The sequence below is a fragment of the Lonchura striata genome, chromosome 1 (assembly GCF_050655825.1).
Source record: "Lonchura striata isolate lonStrDom1 chromosome 1, ASM5065582v1, whole genome shotgun sequence".
Taxonomy (NCBI): domain Eukaryota; kingdom Metazoa; phylum Chordata; class Aves; order Passeriformes; family Estrildidae; genus Lonchura; species Lonchura striata.
In genome coordinates, this window is record NC_140703.1 from 62,981,944 (window position 1) to 63,003,494 (window position 21,551).

Genomic DNA, 21,551 nt, shown 5'->3' on the forward strand with positions numbered 1-21,551 from the left:
AGCTGAAGGCTAAACTGGGTTATGTTCATATCTATTCCAAATATCTATTTATACTCTGTACCTCGTATATAGATGTTGTTAATATAAAAATATCTCTCTACATAATGCTGTGTGAGAAACTTTAAGTCATGAAAAAAATTAACACCCTTTTTGTCCATTTTAAAAATCATATATATGTGCATGTGATAGAAATAAAGGAGGGATTCAGTATTGAGGGTGAAATACTGGCTTGTTAAAGGCTTACAACGGCAATGGTCTAATTTCAGGCATGTTGCACTGGCACTTCCAAGGTCTCAGTTAATATTTTGGTGAGGACATCAAACTGCAACAGCAGCACTTGTGGGTTCAAGTCCATTGTCATGCCTTAAAAGAGGGATTCAGCCTTCTGAGAGCTACTCCATCTGCAACTGGTCACTGTATTATCTCTGCGCTCTTGCATTCATGTGGCATCTACCACAAAAGCATCTAAAGCTCTGATCTGATGGACATAATTCGTTGTGTTTGGTTAGTCAGGTTGCTCATATGTTTGGAAGGAAATGTAAATGTAAGTCTTTGTGTTTTTATTACATGGACCTGAGCATCTCACTGTGCCACAAACAACTTTGTCTATCTGTGTTGGGTAGAACCAGCCTTTCCTCTAAGTGATTACAAAAGCTTCCTAAGGGGAAAAGCCAAGAATTTAGTTGTGTTTAAGTACCTGTATTGTGAAGGGTGTGAGTTTCTTTTTGTTGATTGTTCTCTCATCAATGGTATCTGGCACTGAAAAGTTGATCATCTTACTGGAAATAAAAGAAAAAACAAGAAATACACTAAGCTATGTGTGCAAAAACTATAGGTATAGCTTTTGTCTCTACATTGCAGGACATGTCTAAGAGCTGGAAAGTTACTTAACAAAAATAGATGATCACCCTCTGCTTCTTCATATATACACAGAGGCACACACTCAATACTTAAGCAATTATTTTGGGCTACATGCAGATTGTGCTTAGGTGTGAGGCCAAGAATGCCACAAGGTGAAGTTGTGTGAGAAGTTTTTTGTGCAGAAAATGTCTGTGGAAGCACTCACTATTTTCTGCCACTTTGTGTGAAACAACAGAAGTCCTTGGGCAAAAATAAATCCAAGCAGCTCCTCAAATTTCACTGACTTCATCTAACTGTAAGTGTCTAGAGGCAAGGAAAAATTCTCATTAAGCATGAAGTATGCTTTATATTTTTGAAGATAAAAGAAGAACAAAAACCCTAGTATTATCAAGGCCCTGAGTCTGCAAATGCTCCCGAGTTTAATGTAAATTCAGCAGGTTCTGTTTAAACAGAAATCAGAGTTTTTGCCGACTCATGGTTCCCGTTTGTGAGAAGGAAAAGTATCATTTACCAAAGCACTATGCCATCACCAACTGCCTGGAAGAGGTCATCTGTTTCTGGATTCATTGGCACCACATGCTTGCAGTCAGGGTCCTTCTCAAGGGCTTTGTTAATCCAATTGACAAAGGCATATTTTTCTTCCTCTGTGGACACAATGTCAAATCCATCAGTTTGCTGTGCAGTACCTCTACCATCATTTTACTGACAAAGGCAGAACCCCTGGGGAGCCTTTCCCACCAGTGCGACTGATCAACAAAACCCTGCATGGAAGAAGCTCTCAGGAGACAAGCAAAGGAGCTGAGGACAGCAAAGGGCTTGAGCTGGTTAATATTCCTTCAATGCCCCTTCCCACTCACTGGGGTTGCCTGGGTCATGAGATCAGGCATATTACAGAGACTGGTAATGAAGTCCATGTGGTTCAAATGTGTGGTGCAGATGTTAAGCTCTGCAAGGAGTAATTTGTGCTTTCACTGTAATTTGAATGCATTGTTGGACCACTCTGCTAAATAGAAATCCCACATGACTTCAAACAATTCTGTATTGTACATTACACCCTCTTCATGTGGAATATCTAGAAAAGCCTGGCCAGGATTGGGCTCTGACAAAGAGCATTCAGAGGGTAATGGGCAGATGTGCCTGTAGCTCAGCAGGGCTGCAGCACAGTTATCCTGTACCAGCAGCAGCTCACATGATTCCCAGTAGCTCAGAGGAGGTGCCCTCCAGGATGAAGGTGGATGGAGTCCTTGGAAGCATCCTCTGTTCTCTATTCCCCTGAGAGAGTCAGTCCCCCACTCTTGCCCCTGCAGAAGATTGCCAAGGGTAGGACCATGTTCCCATGGAACTGCTTCAGAGAGGGCTGTGCCCAGGAGGTAACAAAAGCAACCAACTTTCAGCTTGGAGAAACAGGCTGGGGAAAAAGCCCTGATGGAGTTGTGCCCTCCATGGGAAAAAGTCAGGAACTATCTAGTTGCAAGGAGAGTTTACAGAATGAGTGCCTGGTAAAATGTGCAGGGAAATGGGTTATCAGCAGTGAGGAACCTGTGCCTTGGCTCCCTGGTGAGCAGGGACAGCAGTGGGCAGGTGTTTGTGCTGCTGCAGCCGGGGCTCCCTTGCTGCTGTCAGCGTGGGACAGCTGCACCTACCTGAGTAGGAGTGTTGTGTGCCAGCACTGGACTGCTCCGATGTCCCACCAATGGCACAGATCCCCTCCTTCTTGTTGATCTGCTTTCGGAATGACTTGGCAACATCATCACTCTTCAGGTCTTGGAAAATCTTTCAAGCATGAGAGAGGATTTTAGAATTTTGGAGGATTAAACCAAGGTAAAACAGTGATCTCTTGGGCCAGGAGGCACATCCTCTCTGCTCCATAAATAGGGAAGGGAAGCTTGAGTATTTTCAGTGGGTTTCTGGGTACAATCTGTGTATCTGCTGAAGTACAACAGGATTAAACTCAGCTTTTATGCTTTCAAATCAACAAACAAAGATCAGCTAAGTAATAAAAATGTTACTCTGGAGCACAGCAGTTTGGGTTTGAAGAAAGAGCAAGTAAAAACCTACTTCTCCATCCCAAGGGAACTCCCACTATTTTAGCACTTGCTTTTGACCCAGTTCAGACCAGAAAAAGAAGTTTTTTGATTAAAAATGCCCCATGAAGTTTTCAGTTTTGATATGCTTACACTTTTTGCAATCATCTAGCCAGAGCATCATCTTTTTGCAATGTGTAACTGAAAAACTGTATCTTGCTGCATCAACCAAACTGAAAGATGTTACATTTATGCAGTGAGCAGCTGTATTCACATAACTTGTCCCAGTTAATTGCAGAATTTCTAGTTTGATTACTTTCTGCTTTCAGCTTTTCCAGTGAGGAGACTCACTGGATTAATGAGGTGCCCATGAGACCCTGTGCTTGTGCCTCTGCTGTGCCCTGGGGATCACCTTCATTCACCCTGAGTGACTGAAATAAATAACACCTTACTTACTGAAATAAATTCATCAAAACTGATCCTGCCATTCCCCGTGGTTGTCAGACTCTGAATGAGCTCTCTGGCTTTATATCCTGGGAGAGGGAGATTGGCAGCCTTCAACACCTCTGTTAAATCATTGGTATCGATGAAGCCATTCCCGCTGATATCTGCAAAGATTAAAGCAAACTTTTACATTCTACATCAGCTCAATGACATTTTCTTCACATAAAGGCTGGCTTTATTTTACCCAAGGAAAGGTACACTATACACTATATTGTACACTATATACAAAGATTAATTTTCTTGAAACCTGCTATTTTCAACTGCTTTGGTGTTATTCACACCCAAGAAAAAATTGCAATCACTTTTAACAAACAAACACTCACTGTGATGAATTTATATTTAGACATATAAATATCTTAATAAAGCTAGGATATAACTGCCATTCCAAGGTTTACACACTGATGTGTGTCACACTGATGTGATCTATACAGGAAGCATCCTGTCCACAGAACAGCTAAAGAAAATAAAGTTGACACAATACACATATGCACTTATCCATATATATAATTTGTGATTTTGGCCTGTTTCTGGGATCTGATAACATCAGAAGTAGGCTGGAACTGCATATGGTCATCCTCAAAATAAAAACTTCAGTGTTTCTCTGTGATGGTGCTAACATGAATACTCCTGCTGAGCTTTCTGCAAGTATTTGGTAGAGAAGATCACCAATACAGGGTAGTATTTGATGAGAAGATCACCAATACAGGTCCATAGTCCTTTATTCTCCACTTAGTGAAAAACTCCATAAAAAAGTAAACTGAGTTTATCACATGAAGAGTTTCTGTTAAAACACTATGGTTATGACACTGATAAATGTATATATCCTTAGGTATGGTTATTTATATTTGGTTTTGAAGTATCTGTGTCTTTCTTTTTCTGCAGGCTTCTTGTCCCCATCCTGGAGGTTGAAGTGATTTCAAAGCAGCATGTGCTCACTTCCTGCATGGCAAGTTGCAATTTGAGTCACTTGTTGAATGCTGCAAAAAGACATTCAGCCCTCAGCATCTGTAGCATGGATTAACACAGATTGCAAAGAGCATCTTACCCATCTCACCATGGCATTCAACAAAAGGATCTAGACTTGGAGAGGGAAATGCCTGGGAGAGGAATGAGAGCTTCCTCCCAGCATTTGAGGGAGCAGCCAGATGTAGTGGAAGGTGTCCCTGCCATGGCAGTGGGGTAGGAACTAGATAATCTTTAAGGTCCCTTCCAAGCCAACCCACGTTAGGATTCTGTGATTTGCCTTGTCAGTGCATTGGGTGTATGGGACACTCACAGGGACCAGATTATTAAGATTGCCAGCCTAGATTACTGTGTGCTCAGAAATCAACCCACCACCACCTGAATCAGCAAGGACGACTGATGAGTGCATAATCCAGCCAGGCTGATAGAAGTTAAGTGAACTGGGAGAACCACAAAGTCCTTTTCCTAGAATTTGGGTAGACAGTGATAGGTCTGTGTGACTTTAAAGGAGACAAATCAGATGAGATGCCTAAAGGTTTGAAAAAAAAAACCATACTGTAGAAATATGGGGCTTGAATGCTCATTGTGAAGGGATCACAAATTTTTTATCCATTTGCACATTTGTCTTCTCCACACTCTTCCTTTCCATAGGGAATACTCAATTTACATTAAAAAAAAAAATTCTACCTTCCAAATAAGTTGCCGTGAATAAACAATATTCTTGGGAAAATGTTGCAGAGGATAGATAGATATGATTGTTATTTTAGCTAGCCGGATGTCACTTCTACCCTTGGATGAATCCTGGAGTGAAATGGACTGTTCCATCCCACCCTGCAAAAGATTGTGGTTCATCCCGCACCTCTGTACCTGCCCCTAAAACAGAGTCTGTAACCCCATTGGCCCATGCCTTGTCCCAGCCCACCTGGGAGCCCCTGATAAGGGGGCTCTGAGCGGCCATGCGGCCTCTTGGCCCTCTCCTCCCCTCTAGGACTCCCTCCCTGCCTGGGGCTTCCCCTCTCCTAAACCCTCCATTTCTCTCTCCCCTCCCCCATCCTCCTAAGCCCGGCCACGTGCTACGCCTGAGAGCACGAGGCTTGGGCATTCCTGAATTCTCCAATAAATCTCTTCCCCCAAGAGCAAGCTTCAGAGATCTCTGCCTCCCTACACCCCAACCGTGCAGAGGAGCCTACTCTTCCCTCAACTGGCGCCCAATGTGAAAGAAAAAGGAACCCAGGAATCTCGACACCTCCATGCACGGTAATTACCTGTGATAGCCTCCTCTTCGCTCTGAGCACAGGCTGTCGTTGCTAAGCAACGTAGAAGCCTTATCTCTTTAAAGTTTGCCGAGGCATTTTACCCTCGAGCACCATCGCCTGTGAATAGCTGGCTTTTGGAGCTCTTGGGACTGCCCGAGCAAGGAGCTGTGAGCTGGTGGCACGTGGCCACGTTAAGAGAGCGCACCGAGCACTGCCCAGCACTGCCTGCGCTGGAAGCCCCGAGGGGGGAGGTCTGAAGGTCCCGAGCACGGAAAAGCCGTCCGGAGAGACGCCCGGAGCTCTGAGGGGACCTGTGCAGAGTCCTGACGAGAGGATCTCTGCTTTTGCGAATTTGAGGTGAGCTACACAGGTCTAAAATATGGGACAATCCCACTCTACCCAAGATAGAGATCTCTATAAACAATTGAACCATCTGTTACGTAGTCATAATAGTACTTTGCCTAAGAAAGAGTTAAAATCCCTTTTGGAATGGGTCCTGCCCCACTTCCCTCATGCGGATCGATCAGCCGCCTTTACCAAAGAATTCTGGGACTCAGTAGGTGATAAGCTTTTTATTGAGATTTCCAGGAGAGACGCCGTTGCCTGCGACCTACTCCCAGCTTTTAGAGCTGTGGCCGAATTGTTCGTTCCTCGAGAGCCGGTCCCGGCCATGTGGCCGGCCCACGCGGCTGCTGACGACCGCGCCGCGATCCCCTTCCGCCCTCCCCCTCCCACCGCGGCCCCGGCCGCAACCGCCGCGGCCGCCCCCCTGAGTGACGCGGTTCCCGCCGCCCCCGCCCCGGCCCCTGCGACCACCCCCCGCACCCCCCCGATCCCCGCGCCGCGCCGCCTCCCGCCGGGCTCGGCGGCCCCCGCCGCGGCCGCTCCCGCCCCTCCCACCTCCGCCGCGACCTCAGCCCCCACCGCCGCGATCAGCCCCGGCCCCGCCCCACCCCCCGCGGCCGCCGCTCCTGTCCCGGCCCCCGCTGCCGCCCCGCCCCCCCTACTGGCCGCGGGGCTCGTGCCCGCCCCGGCTCCCCCCGAAACCCCCCTAGCAGCGGCTGTTGCTACTTTCGTTGGCTCCTTACAAAGCGCCTTCGCCGCGTTTCTACAAACGCTCGATCCGGCGATCACCGCCGCCGCCTTGCCGCCGCTGCCCGCGCCGGGAGGGCGCTTGGCCACACCCCCAATCCCGGACGCGCGGCAGGACACACCGGGAAGCCCGGCGCCTCCACCCCAGCCTGTGCCGCGGCCACGGGGGGACACCCCGGGTCCCCGCGCCGCGACCCCGTCACCCCCCACCCCCCGGCAACCCCCCCGCGGAACGTGCCCATCGTCAGCGGGCTCCGGCAGGGCGGCAGACGCGGCCGCCATCTTGGTTCGGCCGGCGGACCACGTGGTGCGCCCCGCGCATGCGCAGTTCGCAGTGCCCCCGGTCCGGCCGGTCCCCGTCGCCTCTGCCGCGCCGCCGATAGAGCCTGCCACTCCCGCCGCGCCCCGTGCCGAGACCCCACCACCCCCCGCCTCCCGGCAACCCCCCCAAGGAGCGGCCCCAACCCCAGAGAGCTCCGGCGGGGCGGCAAACGCGGCCGCCATCTTGGTTCGGCCGGCGGACCACGTGACGCCCTGCCCGCATGCGCGGTTCGCGGTGTCCCCGGTCCGGCCAGTTCCTGCCGCCTCTGCCCCGCCGCCGATGGAGCCTGCTGATCCCCACGCCGCCCGTGCCGCAATGTGCGATCAACCAGAACCCCCGAGCTCAGCAGCGGCGCCGGCAGGACCCCCGGAGCCGCCAGAAGGAGTTCCACTGCCGCTGCCGGGGAATTTCGAGTCGCTTCCGGGTTTGCCGCTAAAGCCCTCCGTGCCGGGTGCCCACCCGGAACTCCGGCCAGCCGTGCAACAAGTAGTTCTCGTCACCCCACCGCCGCCCCTACAGCCCCTGGATGCCCCCACTTCCTCTCCTAGGCTGCATCCACATTCCACAGCTGCAGCCTCAGCTTGGAGAGAGCCCTCCACATCCTCAAGTTTCTCCCATGAGCCTTTGCTGACAGTCTCCACTCCTGCCCCTCTGCCCCAGCTGTTGGCAGCTGCTGCATCTAATTCACAGCTTAGCATGCAGCCAGGGAAAGAGGAACAGCACCTGGCAGCTGCTTTGACGAGTACAGGATCCACAGAGAACTGTGCTAGCCCTACCAGTACCACCCCTGCTGCCTCAGTTTCCCAGGATGCTCAGGGAATCATTGATGGCCTCCAACTGATGGACAGGCATATATCCAAGCCTCATAGTCCCAGAGAGTGGACAGCTGTCCCATCTCTGGACGAGAGAGAATTCCTAGTAGCGGCAGGAAATAGTAGCTTCCATTTCTCCTATTGTTACCAGCTGTTGGGGGGTACCATAGAAAAGACATCTAAAGCCCTAGAAAGCAGCTTATTAAAACAGAAAAGGGGAATATATAAGGCCACACCCCAAAATAGCTTCAGCAAAGCCCCATACGCATACAATTTTTCAAATTGCTGTATAGGACAGCCTGACATCCCCATTTACAGACACTTCCTGAACAACAAAAAAGTAAAAATAAAAGTCTTGATCAAGACCTCAGTCACAGGACAAATAGAAAGCCCATGCAACCTCGTAACATGGGAGAGAGGGTTTGCTTGTGTCTCTACAGGTGAAGGACTCAGATGGATCCCGGCAAAGAATGTAAAGCCTTACCATACACCGAAATCTGGCAGTGCCCTCACCAGTGGCAATGACTTTGCAGGTGCAAACCAAGAAGCAGGCGCTCAGATTTGAACTGTGCTAAGACGAGATGAAAACTACCTGCCAGAAACAATTCAAGACTATGGACATTTATTTTCACATGCATGTTAATTTTGTACCCTTGTTGTTACATTTGTTCTCTTATTTCAAATTTTTGTATTGAAGTTCCACCTATAGGTTAACCGAAGACAAATGCCTGGGTAACTCTGGCCAAGACTGCAAGCTCTGATACCATATCTCTAACTGATACAAAGCTCTAATAGACTTTTTCAACCTAGTCAATTATAGAACCCTCCCCAAAAGGTTTTAATAACACTACCTCAGTTAAATTCTTCCATTAGACTAAAGCAGTCAAAAGGTTAAAATGCTCAATCAGTAAAGAAATAAATGCCACCTCAATTTCAATTAATAATCTAGCTAAACAGTTTATCTGAAGGTTTGAGCTCTGCATCTTGGCTGAAGGAACTCTGTAAAGTAAGCTTGATTGTTTTTAGAGTAATAAGTATAGTTTCATTAGCAATATGTTATGTACCCCAAGTTGTGCAAAAATAGTAATTAAGTCTGTATTTACCTTTTCAAAAGTTTAACGAAAAGGGGCAATTGTTGCAGAGGATAGATAGATATGATTGTTATTTTAGCTAGCCGGATGTCACTTCTACCCTTGGATGAATCCTGGAGTGAAATGGACTGTTCCATCCCACCCTGCAAAAGATTGTGGTTCATCCCGCACCTCTGTACCTGCCCCTAAAACAGAGTCTGTAACCCCATTGGCCCATGCCTTGTCCCAGCCCACCTGGGAGCCCCTGATAAGGGGGCTCTGAGCGGCCATGCGGCCTCTTGGCCCTCTCCTCCCCTCTAGGACTCCCTCCCTGCCTGGGGCTTCCCCTCTCCTAAACCCTCCGTTTCTCTCTCCCCTCCCCCGTCCTCCTAAGCCCGGCCACGTGCTACGCCTGAGAGCACGAGGCTTGGGCATTCCTGAATTCTCCAATAAATCTCTTCCCCCAAGAGCAAGCTTCAGAGATCTCTGCCTCCCTACACCCCAACCGTGCAGAGGAGCCTACTCTTCCCTCAGGAAAACACTTGAGAATATTTCCAATAAGGTTTGCTGTACAGCTTTTGAGTTTTTTCACAAGACCTGCTGGAGCCCCAACTCCCCCCTCTGTAAGAGGCCAGTGCTCTGCAGTGAGCTGGTGTGGTTTCATCTGGGAGGCCTGCAGTGGCAGGAAAAGGACTTTCTGTGGTTGATGTGACAGAACAGATGGAGCAAATTCCATTTCCTCATAGCTGGTCAGTCAGACTATGAGAAAAGAGCAAGCCACAGGTTCACACTTCAGCAGTGCCTTTGCTGTTGGCTGCACTCACCAACTTTGCTGAAGGCCTCCCGGAGCTCTGCCATCTCCTCCTCGGAGAAGTGTGCTGTCGATGCCATCCTTACTTCTGTGAATGGCAGGCCTGCAAGAAGAAGACACTTGTTTCATTTGGTGCTTTAGGAGTTTGCAACTGTGATGAAATAGAGAGGTTTTCTCTTGGGTTTTCAAATTTTTGGAGCAGCTTGCCATGGCTGAAAATCCAGCTCCTCTCTGTATCCTGAAATCAAGTGAAGGGATAAAATCCTGTGTAGATGAGATACAATTCCATGTCCCTCCTGTTGTTTTACCAGTTCCTGCTCAAAATTACTACAGTTTTATTTATACTAATTTAACTAGAATTAAGTCCTGCCTCTGCTGACTTTCATTTCTCATGGAGAAAAGAGAATAAATTGTGCTGGTTCTTGTTATTCCCCCCTGGAAACACAATTCACCAGTCATTTCTTCAGCAGGGCTCTCAGCTGGAGCCAATCTCAGGGGATATTTGCACCACTTACTTTTGGGTACCTAATGAGGAGGCTGCTCACCCTTACAAGGGAGGGAGAGAAGCTCCTTCACAAGGTGCTTGGAGCATCAGGTGCTCAGAGCTCAGACTTCCCAAAAGTCAGCTGCTTCTCTCCTTGGATATGTGAGGAGTTTAAGGATTTTCCTCCCAAGGTGCCTAAGTTAGTGCTTGAGGCTGGGTGGCTTTAGGAATGTGTGGTCAGAAGGAGTTTTCCTGCCTTTCCTCTTATCAAAGATATAAAACAGTAGCAAGGATTACACTTTCACTTTACAGCCCTTTCCTTAATAACAAGGACAGGAAAGTTCACTTTATTTTATGGTATCATTAAATACACTGCCAGAAGATGCTCATTATCCCCATCTGCTTCTTCATGCACCTACTGTCCCTTGCATATATTCATGAGGAAGCTGTTCAGGAGACAGACTATCTATTATTCTATATTTGTGAGAATGACTATAGTGTCCTATGTCTCTTTAAGTATTAATTAACCAACCAACTATTTAAATAGAATAGAATGGAAACCTGAGTTGATCCTGGGAAGTGGTTGCTGTAGATACAGTAATCAAAAAAAAATTTTGAAAAAAAAACCCAGAAACATGCCACTCCAAAACTAAAATTCATACTGCATAATTAAAAAAAAACAACAAAAAAACCCTAGGTTTGCAATAGCTCTCTGTAAAAACACAGAATTATGTACAGCCTATCTGGGCTTCAGAGACAATGCTCTGCAGAACTCATGCATTGATTCCTTGTGTCTGTGAAAACCACTGTGGACATGGCTTTGAAATAGCCCAAAAACAACCCATGTGGTTAACTTCTTGTTTGCTGTCTCCTAGTAGTGTCATGCACCCTTCTCCTGCCTAATCACTGTGGTTTAGAATAAGGACAGCAATAAAAAAATATGCTAATTCATTCCAACTTTGATAAATAGAGAAGAGCAGCAGAATCCATAATGCCACTATTCTTGAAGTTGGTTCTAACCACCATATTTTCAAGGATCACCTTTAAAAATCCATATGATCCACTAGCAATGTGGGTTATGTATGTTAGGGTAAAGTTAGATCCATAGTCTTCCCCCAGTCTGTCCTGGTATCTTTCCTGCCTCTGATTTTTCTCTGCCAGTCTTTTTCTGTTGTCTATTGTGTGTTTTTACAAATTGTGGGTTAACTAAAATGTGCCTGGACACATGAAAATCTTACACTATCAACCAGAAAATCCATATTCCATTGCAAGGTCATTCCTTCTAGTCCAGTCACTTGATCAAGCAATATAATTTGCAACACAACTTTTAATAGCATGAAGACTGTTCTAGGCTTAAGAGGTAGGAAACACTACAAGTTTTTGTCTATAACATTACTTTTGCAAAGTAACCTTGAGAAAAAAGTATCACCAACATTAAATGGCCTCTTCCAGATTGCATAAGAAGATATGACCTCTGAAATGTAAATAAGTAATCTGTTAAATACAGAGAATCCTATATATGATTAATGGCTTTGCTGTAATGACTCCTTTTGACTTATTTTGGTCAGTATGATCTACTGTTGTGAAGGTAACTACACTTAGCTGAGCAATCAGATTCATCTCAGGTGCACACCAAGAACGAGGACTGGTCCTCCATCAGTTGAGGGATGGGTGTCCTCAGTTGACAGAAGGATGGTCACTGCCTGCTCCAACACATAACTGAGCTTCTCCTACAGTTTCACCCTCATAGCATCTCTAGACTTCAGCCTGTCAGCTCCAGTATCTAAATCCACTGGGTGTTGCTAATTAATACCCCACTGTGGTTTCACAACGGTGAGATTCAGAAAGGCACCAGAATTTTCAGATTAAAGGCTTCAGAGTTATTCCCAAGTAAAAATCACTTTTTAAAGTCATTTTTAAAAGGTTTAAGTAGAAAAAAACAAAGCATAAGGAAATCAAGTAAGTAAAAGTCCAAAGTTTTTGCAACACAGCAAAAAAAGGAGAAAATGCCCCTTCAAAAAGACACCTTTCAGTATTTAAAATGCTTATTTTGCTTAAATCATTAAATGATAACATTTAGGCACAGAGAGGTGTAAAGTGCTTCTGGATAGTAGTGGGAGAGGTCAGGTACAATATTTTTTACTGATTGAACCAGCCAAGAGCAGAGTCATGTGCTTCTAGGGTTCAACCTTTTTCAGCACTTCACCATCCCCCATACAAACTGAAAATACTTTGGGCATTCCATCAAGAGGGTATCCAACAATCCTGGGTGAATAGTCCAGTTACTGATAACTCACAAGACATTGTAAGCACACAGTGCACTGCTCCACTCCAAACTGTTTGCAAAATCAGTATGACCAGGCAAATGCAGAGAAAAAAATGCAGAGGATGATACACGAACAAAGGAGAATATGTGGATGAGCAATGATGATGAGCAATGTGCACAAGTTGAAAGAGCTCCTTTGGAGGGAACATTTGTTGAGGAGCTATCTGAGGAAGGAGCAAAGTAAAAACCAGCCAAAAAAAGATGAGAACCAGGTAATGGCTTTGAGCAAAGTGATGCATGGCCAGAAGCAAAGAGAAAGGCTGAGCAGGGGAGAGGTTTGGCAAGACAGAGGGGAGTTTGGTACAAACTGAACACAAACAGCTTAGCTGTCAGGACAGATGAGATATTGAAGACCAGGAGCAGCTGGGAGGAAGGATCTTGAACTTGGTGTGATGGAAGATCAGTGAAAGAACTGAGGTGTCTCAGGGAGAGTGAGGTGAAAGTCAGCACGTGCTTAGATGCTGAGGCAGGATGCTGAGACGGGGAAGATACCCCCAGTGCTCAGAGCAAGAAAGGCAGTGGAACTGCCAACAAGAAATAAATGGATGGCAATAAACATTCAGAAGAAAAATAGAAAACTCCCTGAGACAGTCTGAGATTCAGATGACTTCAGGATGTCCGGATTACAACATTGCCTGGAAGCAACACTTCTTTCTAGTTTGGCAAGCAGCATAAACCCGCTATTGCAAAAGCAAAACACAGAGTTGTGCAAATAGACTCTTTCCTCCTCAGAAGACTGCTGAGTTACCAGTTGGTGTAAAAATGGGAAGAAGTTCTCACCCAAGCTGCTGAGAGTACAAGCAAACTGGTACCAAAAGAGCCTTTAACAAAGCACTCCCTTCCCTGCCATCAGTTCCAATCCAATATGTCACAGCTGTGCCCTAAAGCTTCCTTTTATCTGACCTTATCCTCAGAAGAACCTATGACCACGCTAATGTTTTAAGAGATCTAATAACAAACTATTTTTAGACTGGAATATAAAGGAAGAACTAAAATAATCTTAAACCTGAACATAATTGCTAAATTGAAACACAGTGATATTTATGTTCTTTCATTTTCTTTTCGATTTTGAAGCCATACTCAGAGGAGCTGTCTGACTATGCATTGCCCGGCAAAGTGTGCACCCGCCATGCACTATCAATAATAAATGGCAAAGCCATTAAAACCTCATGGTTTCCAAGACTTGTATAAAATGGTTACCTTGTTTGATACTTTTATCCACTGTTCTAGTGTTTAAGAGTTGTTGCAAGCAGGGCAGTGAAAACCTTGAAGATGTGAGATGGCACTTTATAGGTAGACATAAAGCTGTCTACCTTCCCCCAAAACAAAAAAAAGCATATTTCATGGGACAACATTGCTTTTCACAAACATATTTAGTCAGGAACAACTTCACTGTGGATTTGGTGTCAAGAAAGTCAAAGACACTCCTAAAATTTACTCACTTCGTACCATCAGGGCTTTGCTTTGTTAATGCACTAGTACTTTACTAATTATATGATAACTTGTCTAGTTGTTGGAGAGTGACAAGACACATGTTCCCTGGCATATATAAATTTCCTGCTATCCTCTCTTCAAACTTATTTATTGTTTTTTCTGAAAGTGATGAAATAAGAGGCACTGGCTGTTGCAAAACAGAGTTGTCAAAATTTCATGGGGCACTGTGAGACTGTCCCCCTGCACGCACAAAACTCGACCTTTTACTTCACCAAAGATCATAGCTCTAGCTCCTTTTCTCTTTCTTATCTCACTCACAAATTCAATTTCCAACATCCAGCTTTCTGTAAGGGCTGGGGAACACTTCCCCAGCTCTCTTCTGCATTAGACTTTCCCTCCCAGCTGACATCAAAGAGGCACCCCCAGCAATCCTCCCCCAAGGCACAGCTTGCCCTGGATCATGCCATCAGCAGGGAGGATTGAGAGAAGAGTCCTTGGAATTGTGCAGAAACTCTTATGACAGATCTGAAGCATCCTGAAGGCCAGAAAAGTTCAAGGGAAAACAAGAGTATCCTGGACATATTTGTCCTATATTTATTGCACCTTTGCATGCCTGCTTATTCCTGGTCACCCTTCAGAATATCCCTGATAGGATATTCCTCCCCAGAAATATTTTCCTCTATCTTTCTCTCATATGATACCACACATAAGTCCATAAATCCATATGCATTTCTGTTCAAATTATTTGTCTCAGCTGACTTCCTACAGCGTGGAAGACTGAGGAGGAGACGAGAAGATTTTTGAGTTAGGTTCTGATTCTTTCCTTCTGGAGACATGTTTTTGACATTTTATTGTCACTAAAGGGTGAGAAAAAGGTAAACTATACAGTAGATCTCATGTTGAAAGAAGAATCAACACTACAAAACTACAGCAGTGTGGCCTAGAAGTTCCTCAATTTGAAAGTTTCATCTTGTGCTCATCAGCAAAAACTTTGAACAAAAGTGTAGCAGGCAAAGCCGTCTTGTTGACTACCAGCCAAACATGTTCTTTAGCATAATCCAGAATAGTTTATCTCTCAATTAAACTTCAGTCTCAGCATATTTGCTAGTATCATGCTTTTCTCCACTATATTTATTATTAGCTGTTATTTTTCTTACAGTTCTGATCAAAATAATGTGCTTGTGTCCCTGCACCAGCAGGGTGATCCATACTGCACCCACAGCAAAATAGGATAGTGGCTTTAATGCTAAATTAATGTGAGCTGCCAGTGATCATTCCCAGTGATAGCTTTGGGGTATCCAGCCTTCTTAGACAAACAAACAATCCCATTGGTGTCCTTTATTCTTGTTTGGTGTCACAGCTTCCAGGCAGATTGAGTGGAATTTTTTGTGACAGCTTTTTTTCTGCTCATGATGTAAGATGAAAACTAGAGTTCATATCTCTCTTCCATGCTGGTGAGTTACCCAGACAGCTGCTCACCATGGCTGACAATATCAGCAAACACAAACACATTTGCAACCGCATGCCAATTATACACATTTCTTACACAAGGACTTTGAAAATCACTGAAAAAGCACAAACTGCAACATTTTCAAACACATGAGGTGGTTCATTAAAAAAAGTTTGTTTTTCATGTTGTGCATGTTGGGCTATGACACTTTCCCTACTGAAATAACTACAGATAAATAAGAGTATTTTTAAAATTTCCTCAAAGATGCCAAGATAAATTTTAAATCCTAAAGTAGACAGAAACATACTTTGCTCTGTTAGCAATGGGTAACTTGGATCACAGTACCTTCAGTTTGGGTGGCATTTTGCTGTTTAAATCAGCATTCAAGACACCAAGAGGAGTCTTTCTGAAGATATGGCAAATACTTCCTCCCTCGTACATTACAAAGATTCATGATTTAGCCCACAGTAAATGACAATCTTTGCCTCAAAGGTTGTTTAAAAGACTGATGCCTGCAACAGCAAATCTTACCATGTATGTAGGCACTGAGATTATTAAGATGTTGTGCTTTATCTGGTTTTTTTCTTACACAATTTGAAAAAAAAATACAGAGGAAATACATTTATCACTGTTTGGAAAGAATACAGTGATGCCCATGAGTTATTTGTTAATGTTCCATTTCATAAAAGACCTTATTTGTCAGTGTGATGCCTGAGTCCTAAATCAAATACTGGTCAACAGGCCTTAGGAGTGGAAAATCCACAGGGTCTGGAAAGAGATGGAGATCTCTTTCCAATATACCACTCAGTGGCAGTGAGGGTTAATTCTTCAAGGAGATTAAGACATTGAAAAAGCAGAGCTCTGAACCTATAAATACTCTGCTTATGTGTCTTGTATCTGTCAGACACACCCTACTAGGGAGATAGCATTTAGGTGCATATTGTTTTTCAATCAGTGTCTGTAGAATTTTCTTTAAAAAAAAATTGATCCAGTACACTATATTTCTTGTTGGGTCACTTATCTTTCTCATCCTTTTATCAACACAGGCTAGCTGGCTTTAAAGTGAGAACCTATTTCCATAGATAAAGGAATGTCTTGATTCTCAAACTGAAAAACAGCTTCAGTCATTCAACAGGTGTCCCATTTGGCATGGAAAGCCCTGTCCCACCCAGTTCCATCTTCACTAACAAAGGTGGGAGAAGAGGAGAGTACCTGCAGGATCTGCTTTGGATACAGGCATGAGAATCTAGCCCAGCTCTGTCCCAGAACAATTGGGGTGGCAGATGGGCATAAAACCCTGGACATACAGACAAAATCTTCTCTTCCTATTCCTGTGTGCTTCAGCCTGAGAGCAAGAGATCAGATCATGAAGTACTGACCCAAATGTGCTGTAGAAGCCTGGTAACGGATGCACGAAAAAGAGAATACAGCCTCTGCTCCCAGTTTGCAGAAAAACAGTTCCTCTGTGCACGGAGAATATTAAAAACATGTTCCAGCTGTAAAAAGGAGGATTTTAGATACAAACGTATACATTTGACACATACAAACACAGCATTTGACTGGTTCCTCAAGGATCTATGAATCTGCTGTTGTCTCTCCTCTGCTGGGAGTTGAATTCTGTCCTCAGTTTTGCAGGACACCTCAGTGATTCCAGCAGTGACCAGGCCCTTCCACTCACAAAATCAGACCAGAAAAAGAAGAGCACATCTGAACATAGCCCTTCTTACCAGCTGTGCTGTTGCTTGGGCCCCCATCCTGTGATGGTGCCATGCTGGGAGTTGTAGTGTGCAGTGGGGAGCGCAAGCAGGATCTGGAGCAGCAGAAGGCACAATGCTCCTGCTCCCCTTTCCTCTGAAGAATGATTTGGCTTTACGGCATGGTCCCCAAGCCTGGTCACTGGATGTCCCTCTCATGTCTCTCACATGCCACTATCCTGCTTGTTGGCACAGCCTCCATGTCCAGGACACCCTACTTGTTTCATCAAGGGGCAGGAATATATTTCCCATCCTACAGCTTTCCCCTTGGATAACAGTGGGAATGCAGAGAGCATCCAACAGACCCTCCTGTACTCCATCCTGCAGCACCTAGATACTGTTTCAGAATTTTTCCTAAGTATTTTTCATTTTGATAAATATTTTACATTTTGCATTTCACTGGAGTCTGCTGTTCTGCAGGAAGGGGCTAGGTACAAAAATGAGCTACATTTTTGAATGCACTCCCTGATCTCCCCCGTCTCCTTCCTTCCCCTTCACTCAATCTCTTCCTAGTTCTTTCATGCTTTATAAAAAACATATGGTAATGACTTTTACAGTCGGTTCTCCATCAAGATAACTCCTCTCCAAGCTACACAGCTGTTTTAAGCTGTTCATGACTGAAATCAGAAAGAAACAGGGTCAAAAATATTGATAGCAAAATACAAGACAATGGAGTGTGTGGCAGGTTCTGTGAGCAAGAAGAGCAACACTAATAGATTTATTTAAGTACAAACATTTTATAACCATAATAATATTCAATCCAAGCAGACATTCCAGTCCAGTTGAGGAAGCAGATTCAAACCCAGTAAGATAATACATCCCTTTTTTGACCTTCAGCTTCTGAGATGAGTAAATCTGGACCTTATGGTCAGGATGGAAGCAGAAACTCCCTCTCATGTTACCAGCAAGCAGGCAGGTACTTCCCAGTCCCTCCTGGCTCTAACATCACTTCTCTGGGTGGAGTTTCCCACCACAGAGGGGCTTTCCACATCTACTGTGTACCCATGAGAGCCTCCCCAGCTCAAGAGGCCAGACTGCTCCTGTGGGCAGACAAGAGGGGAAGAAGCAGAAACATGCTGGAGTTTCTCTACAGGAGGGGTGTCAGGGTGTGATCTGCTTTTAGCAAGATGACCAAACCCCATCTGCTGAGCAGCCAGCTGCATTTGCTAGAGATCATCTTCACCTGACAGCTGTAGCAGTACGAGATCAGTCAGCCAGCCTGGTCTGTGACTTTGGTTGTGATAACAAAGACCTAAAGTTCCATTGGATCAGTGTTCCTTTGGATCAATGTTCAAACCAAGTCCATGTGCCAAGGAAATCACTATATGACAAAACCAGCAAGGCTACTGCTCTTATAAAGAAGACAGTTAAGCCTGGAGGCTCCTGGTCACAATAATACCACCTACAATATCTGTAGATATTCACAACTCACAATTCATCTAGAGCCTGAGCTGAAATCCCAAAGAAGGCAAGGGACAAGGCTGACCAGATTCACCAGTCAAGATCTTAAAAGGCATTTATAATGTTAGGACCACCCCATGTCACTATTTTAAAAGCAGAAGTCCCTATTGCAATTAGGCTCTATCATGAATCAGTTTTATTTATCCACTGGAAAGTAAAATTACATTTCTAAAAACCTGATATAAATGTCCTAATAGCCAGCAGATTACATTGTAAGCACTATGAGCCAAAATACATTATATTTATGAATCAGTGTTCTTCATCACTGAAATTAAAATTACCTTCTTACATGGATCCAGTCTGCAATCTAAATAATGGCTTCTTACTTTATCATACCCTTCCAAGCCAATTCCAACTCCAAGACTACCATTCTACTCAGCCAAAAACCACTCTGCCAAATTAAATCTATCAAACACTTTCCTGAAGGTCAGTAGAAATTCCGTGTACAAGACTAATGAAAAATGCTACACGCTAATACAGAACCTGCTCTGTTTTTTCATGGCAGCCACAATTTCCTGTGCAGTTAAACTGCTGGGCTCCTCCGTGAGAGCAGCTTGCCAAAAAACCACTAGATGCTGTGATCTTACCTCCCGGGCTCAAGCAGTGGGTCAGAGCAACGAAGAGCTCAGCAGTTGCAAATCCAGTGGAAAGGGCAGAACTTCTTAAATAAACCAAATGTCTCGTAGGGTGGAGGAGCTGCACAGCAGTTGTCACTGCAGACAAGGAAACTCTTCCTTTTCTGCAGTGCAACTAGGCAAGCCCAAGAGTGCGAGCCCACGACTGAGCCCGGAGAGGGAAGTGAGTGGTGACAAAACCCCATAGTGCAATAGATTTTTGTCTTTATAAGGAAACAAAGCCTTCTCTGGTCTCTACCTCTTCACCTCAGTTCTCCTCCAATAAGGCCACTGCTTTGCGCCGCTTCCTCTCACTGCCACTCTCGTTCACAGAACACACACACGCTCAAAACACTTCCTTTCTTCACTGGTAAGGGCAGCTACGTTTGAGAACAGTAAGGTCTGCAGTGACACCTCACCCACCAGGCAGGGCTGGCTGCCAGGCCAGGCTGGGGCAGAGTCACCAGGCATGGAAACTCCTCAGCATCACCACACAACCTCTGCCAACGTTTGACTGCCCTCCCTGTGAAAACTTTTTCCATGCAAGTGGTTGGAATTTCCTTTGATGCAACTTGTGACCTTTTCATTATCAGTGTTCACTGCTGACAAAAAAAAGCTGGCTCCATCTTCTCCATAAGCTCTGATTAGATTGGTGTAGATGCCAAAATCCCTCTCAGCCTTCTCCTCTCCAGGCTGAACAAGTTGAGCCCTCTCTACCTGTTCTCTGATCTGTTGTGCTCCATTCCAGTACCATCCTGGTATCTCCCTACAGTTTGCCCAAGCCTTTATTGAACAGGGAAGCCTGAGAAAGAACACAGTGCTCCTCACACCACCTCACAACTGACACAGACTTCAAGGACACATTTCCCAATCCACTGAGGGTCACATGTAAAAGTGCTCGATGGATGCTATAAACCATCTTTCAAGCCCTGAAGATGCAGCATTACAGAAGCCCTAGATCTGAAAACATATCAAGAGAGAAAACTTAATTATCAGTCTCACAGGGATTTTAAGAAGTGTCCTGCCTTAACAGCAAGATTCTTGCCATTTTCCACAAGCTGAAGAATCATCCTTCAGCTTTTTCAAAAACTTCTGGTCTGACTTTTAGTTATGAAAAGGAGCAAGTGAAAAGAATTACCAAACTGTATGTCTTTTAATTAAAAAGCTGTCATTCACTGGACCATGAGATACATGCTGCTGTAAAGAGATTCAAGGAAGCCCTTTCGTGAACAAATCTCTATAATTAAGATCCATCCTTGAATCAGCATACATTTGTTTTATTCAGAGGACCATTGAAATGCTTTCCAGGCATTTTTTATTACTCACTTCTATTTTAAAAATATTTACTCTATAGTATTTGATTATTTGATACGCTGTGCCACAGCTCCTCTTATTTTTTTTCTAGGATATTTTACACCAGCCTGATGGTTTGTCCCAGCTTTTTTCTTACAGACCTTTTCCAAATCCTAAGTTACTTTTATTGGTCTCCATGACATCCCTTTAAATGCTGCAATGTCTTTTCTGAGATAAGGAAGAGAGCACCAAAGGGATGCGTGCTCTAAATCTAACATCCTACGTGCACAGGAAAACTGGGCTGGGTGTTTCCTTACCAGATATGTTTGCTTAGCACTCTTAGCAACTCTAACAAGTTAGCAACTCTAGAGTTGTTACAGCTTATGCAGAAGGTAGGGGAGCAACTCAGAGTGTCCACCATGCTGTGTGGTATTTTATATTTGCGTGACCTAGACTGAGCTCAACACTGTGTCCTCAGCACTGATTAGATACCAGCACATCCCATAGGCACCAGCTGTGTTAAAGAAGTGTTCAAACAAGCTTGGAAATACAAGGACAGCAAGGATGAGATTTAAAGTATGATGGACTTATGAGGCAGACGTAAACAAAAAATATATTTGCCGTGTGGATTGTGAATCCCTTTTTCTGCCTCATTTCAAGACCTGCTGGATTGTCACTGTATAGCTAATATTACTGTCTCACCAAATATTATTAAACTTAGATAGTCTTTAGATACAACCCCAGCTAAAGCCCTGTTATGACACACTATTTAAACCCTGCACTGTGCATCCCTGAAGTGTCACACACATAGCAATTTTACTGAGCAGCACAGAAACACATATCAGTGGGACAGTGCAATAGTTATCTCCTACCTGTACCTGGTTAACTTGGGCCTGTGTGTGGACATTTGTGTTATTCCTGACAATGTAGGATTCCATGAGAATGATCTCTCTAAAGTAATTTCTTAAACAGGGCAGGATACTGCAGTACTGGTTTCCTAGAAGGGTGTTGAAGTTTAAC

The 21,551-nt window shown here is 44.7% G+C and overlaps 1 protein-coding gene across 4 annotated transcripts in view; it reads right to left on the reverse strand.

Annotated features, from left to right (window-relative positions):
- Nucleotides 1-21,551, reverse strand: part of LCP1 (lymphocyte cytosolic protein 1) — a 53,438-nt gene that overhangs the window by 14,885 nt on the left and 17,002 nt on the right. For 2 of the 4 annotated variants that reach the window (XM_085577455.1, XM_085577446.1), the window contains exons 2-6: nucleotides 9,729-9,818; nucleotides 3,342-3,493; nucleotides 2,505-2,634; nucleotides 1,373-1,505; nucleotides 698-779 (exon numbers count right to left, since the gene is read on the reverse strand). In XM_085577455.1, the coding sequence (XP_085433581.1) occupies nucleotides 698-779; nucleotides 1,373-1,505; nucleotides 2,505-2,634; nucleotides 3,342-3,493; nucleotides 9,729-9,795 (564 nt within the window). In that variant the 5' untranslated portion in view covers nucleotides 9,796-9,818. Of the gene's footprint in view, nucleotides 1-697; nucleotides 780-1,372; nucleotides 1,506-2,504; nucleotides 2,635-3,341; nucleotides 3,494-9,728; nucleotides 9,819-16,788; nucleotides 16,901-19,211; nucleotides 19,411-21,551 lie in introns of those variants that run through there. The other 2 variants (XM_021528451.3, XM_085577451.1) reach the window with 2 other exon arrangements.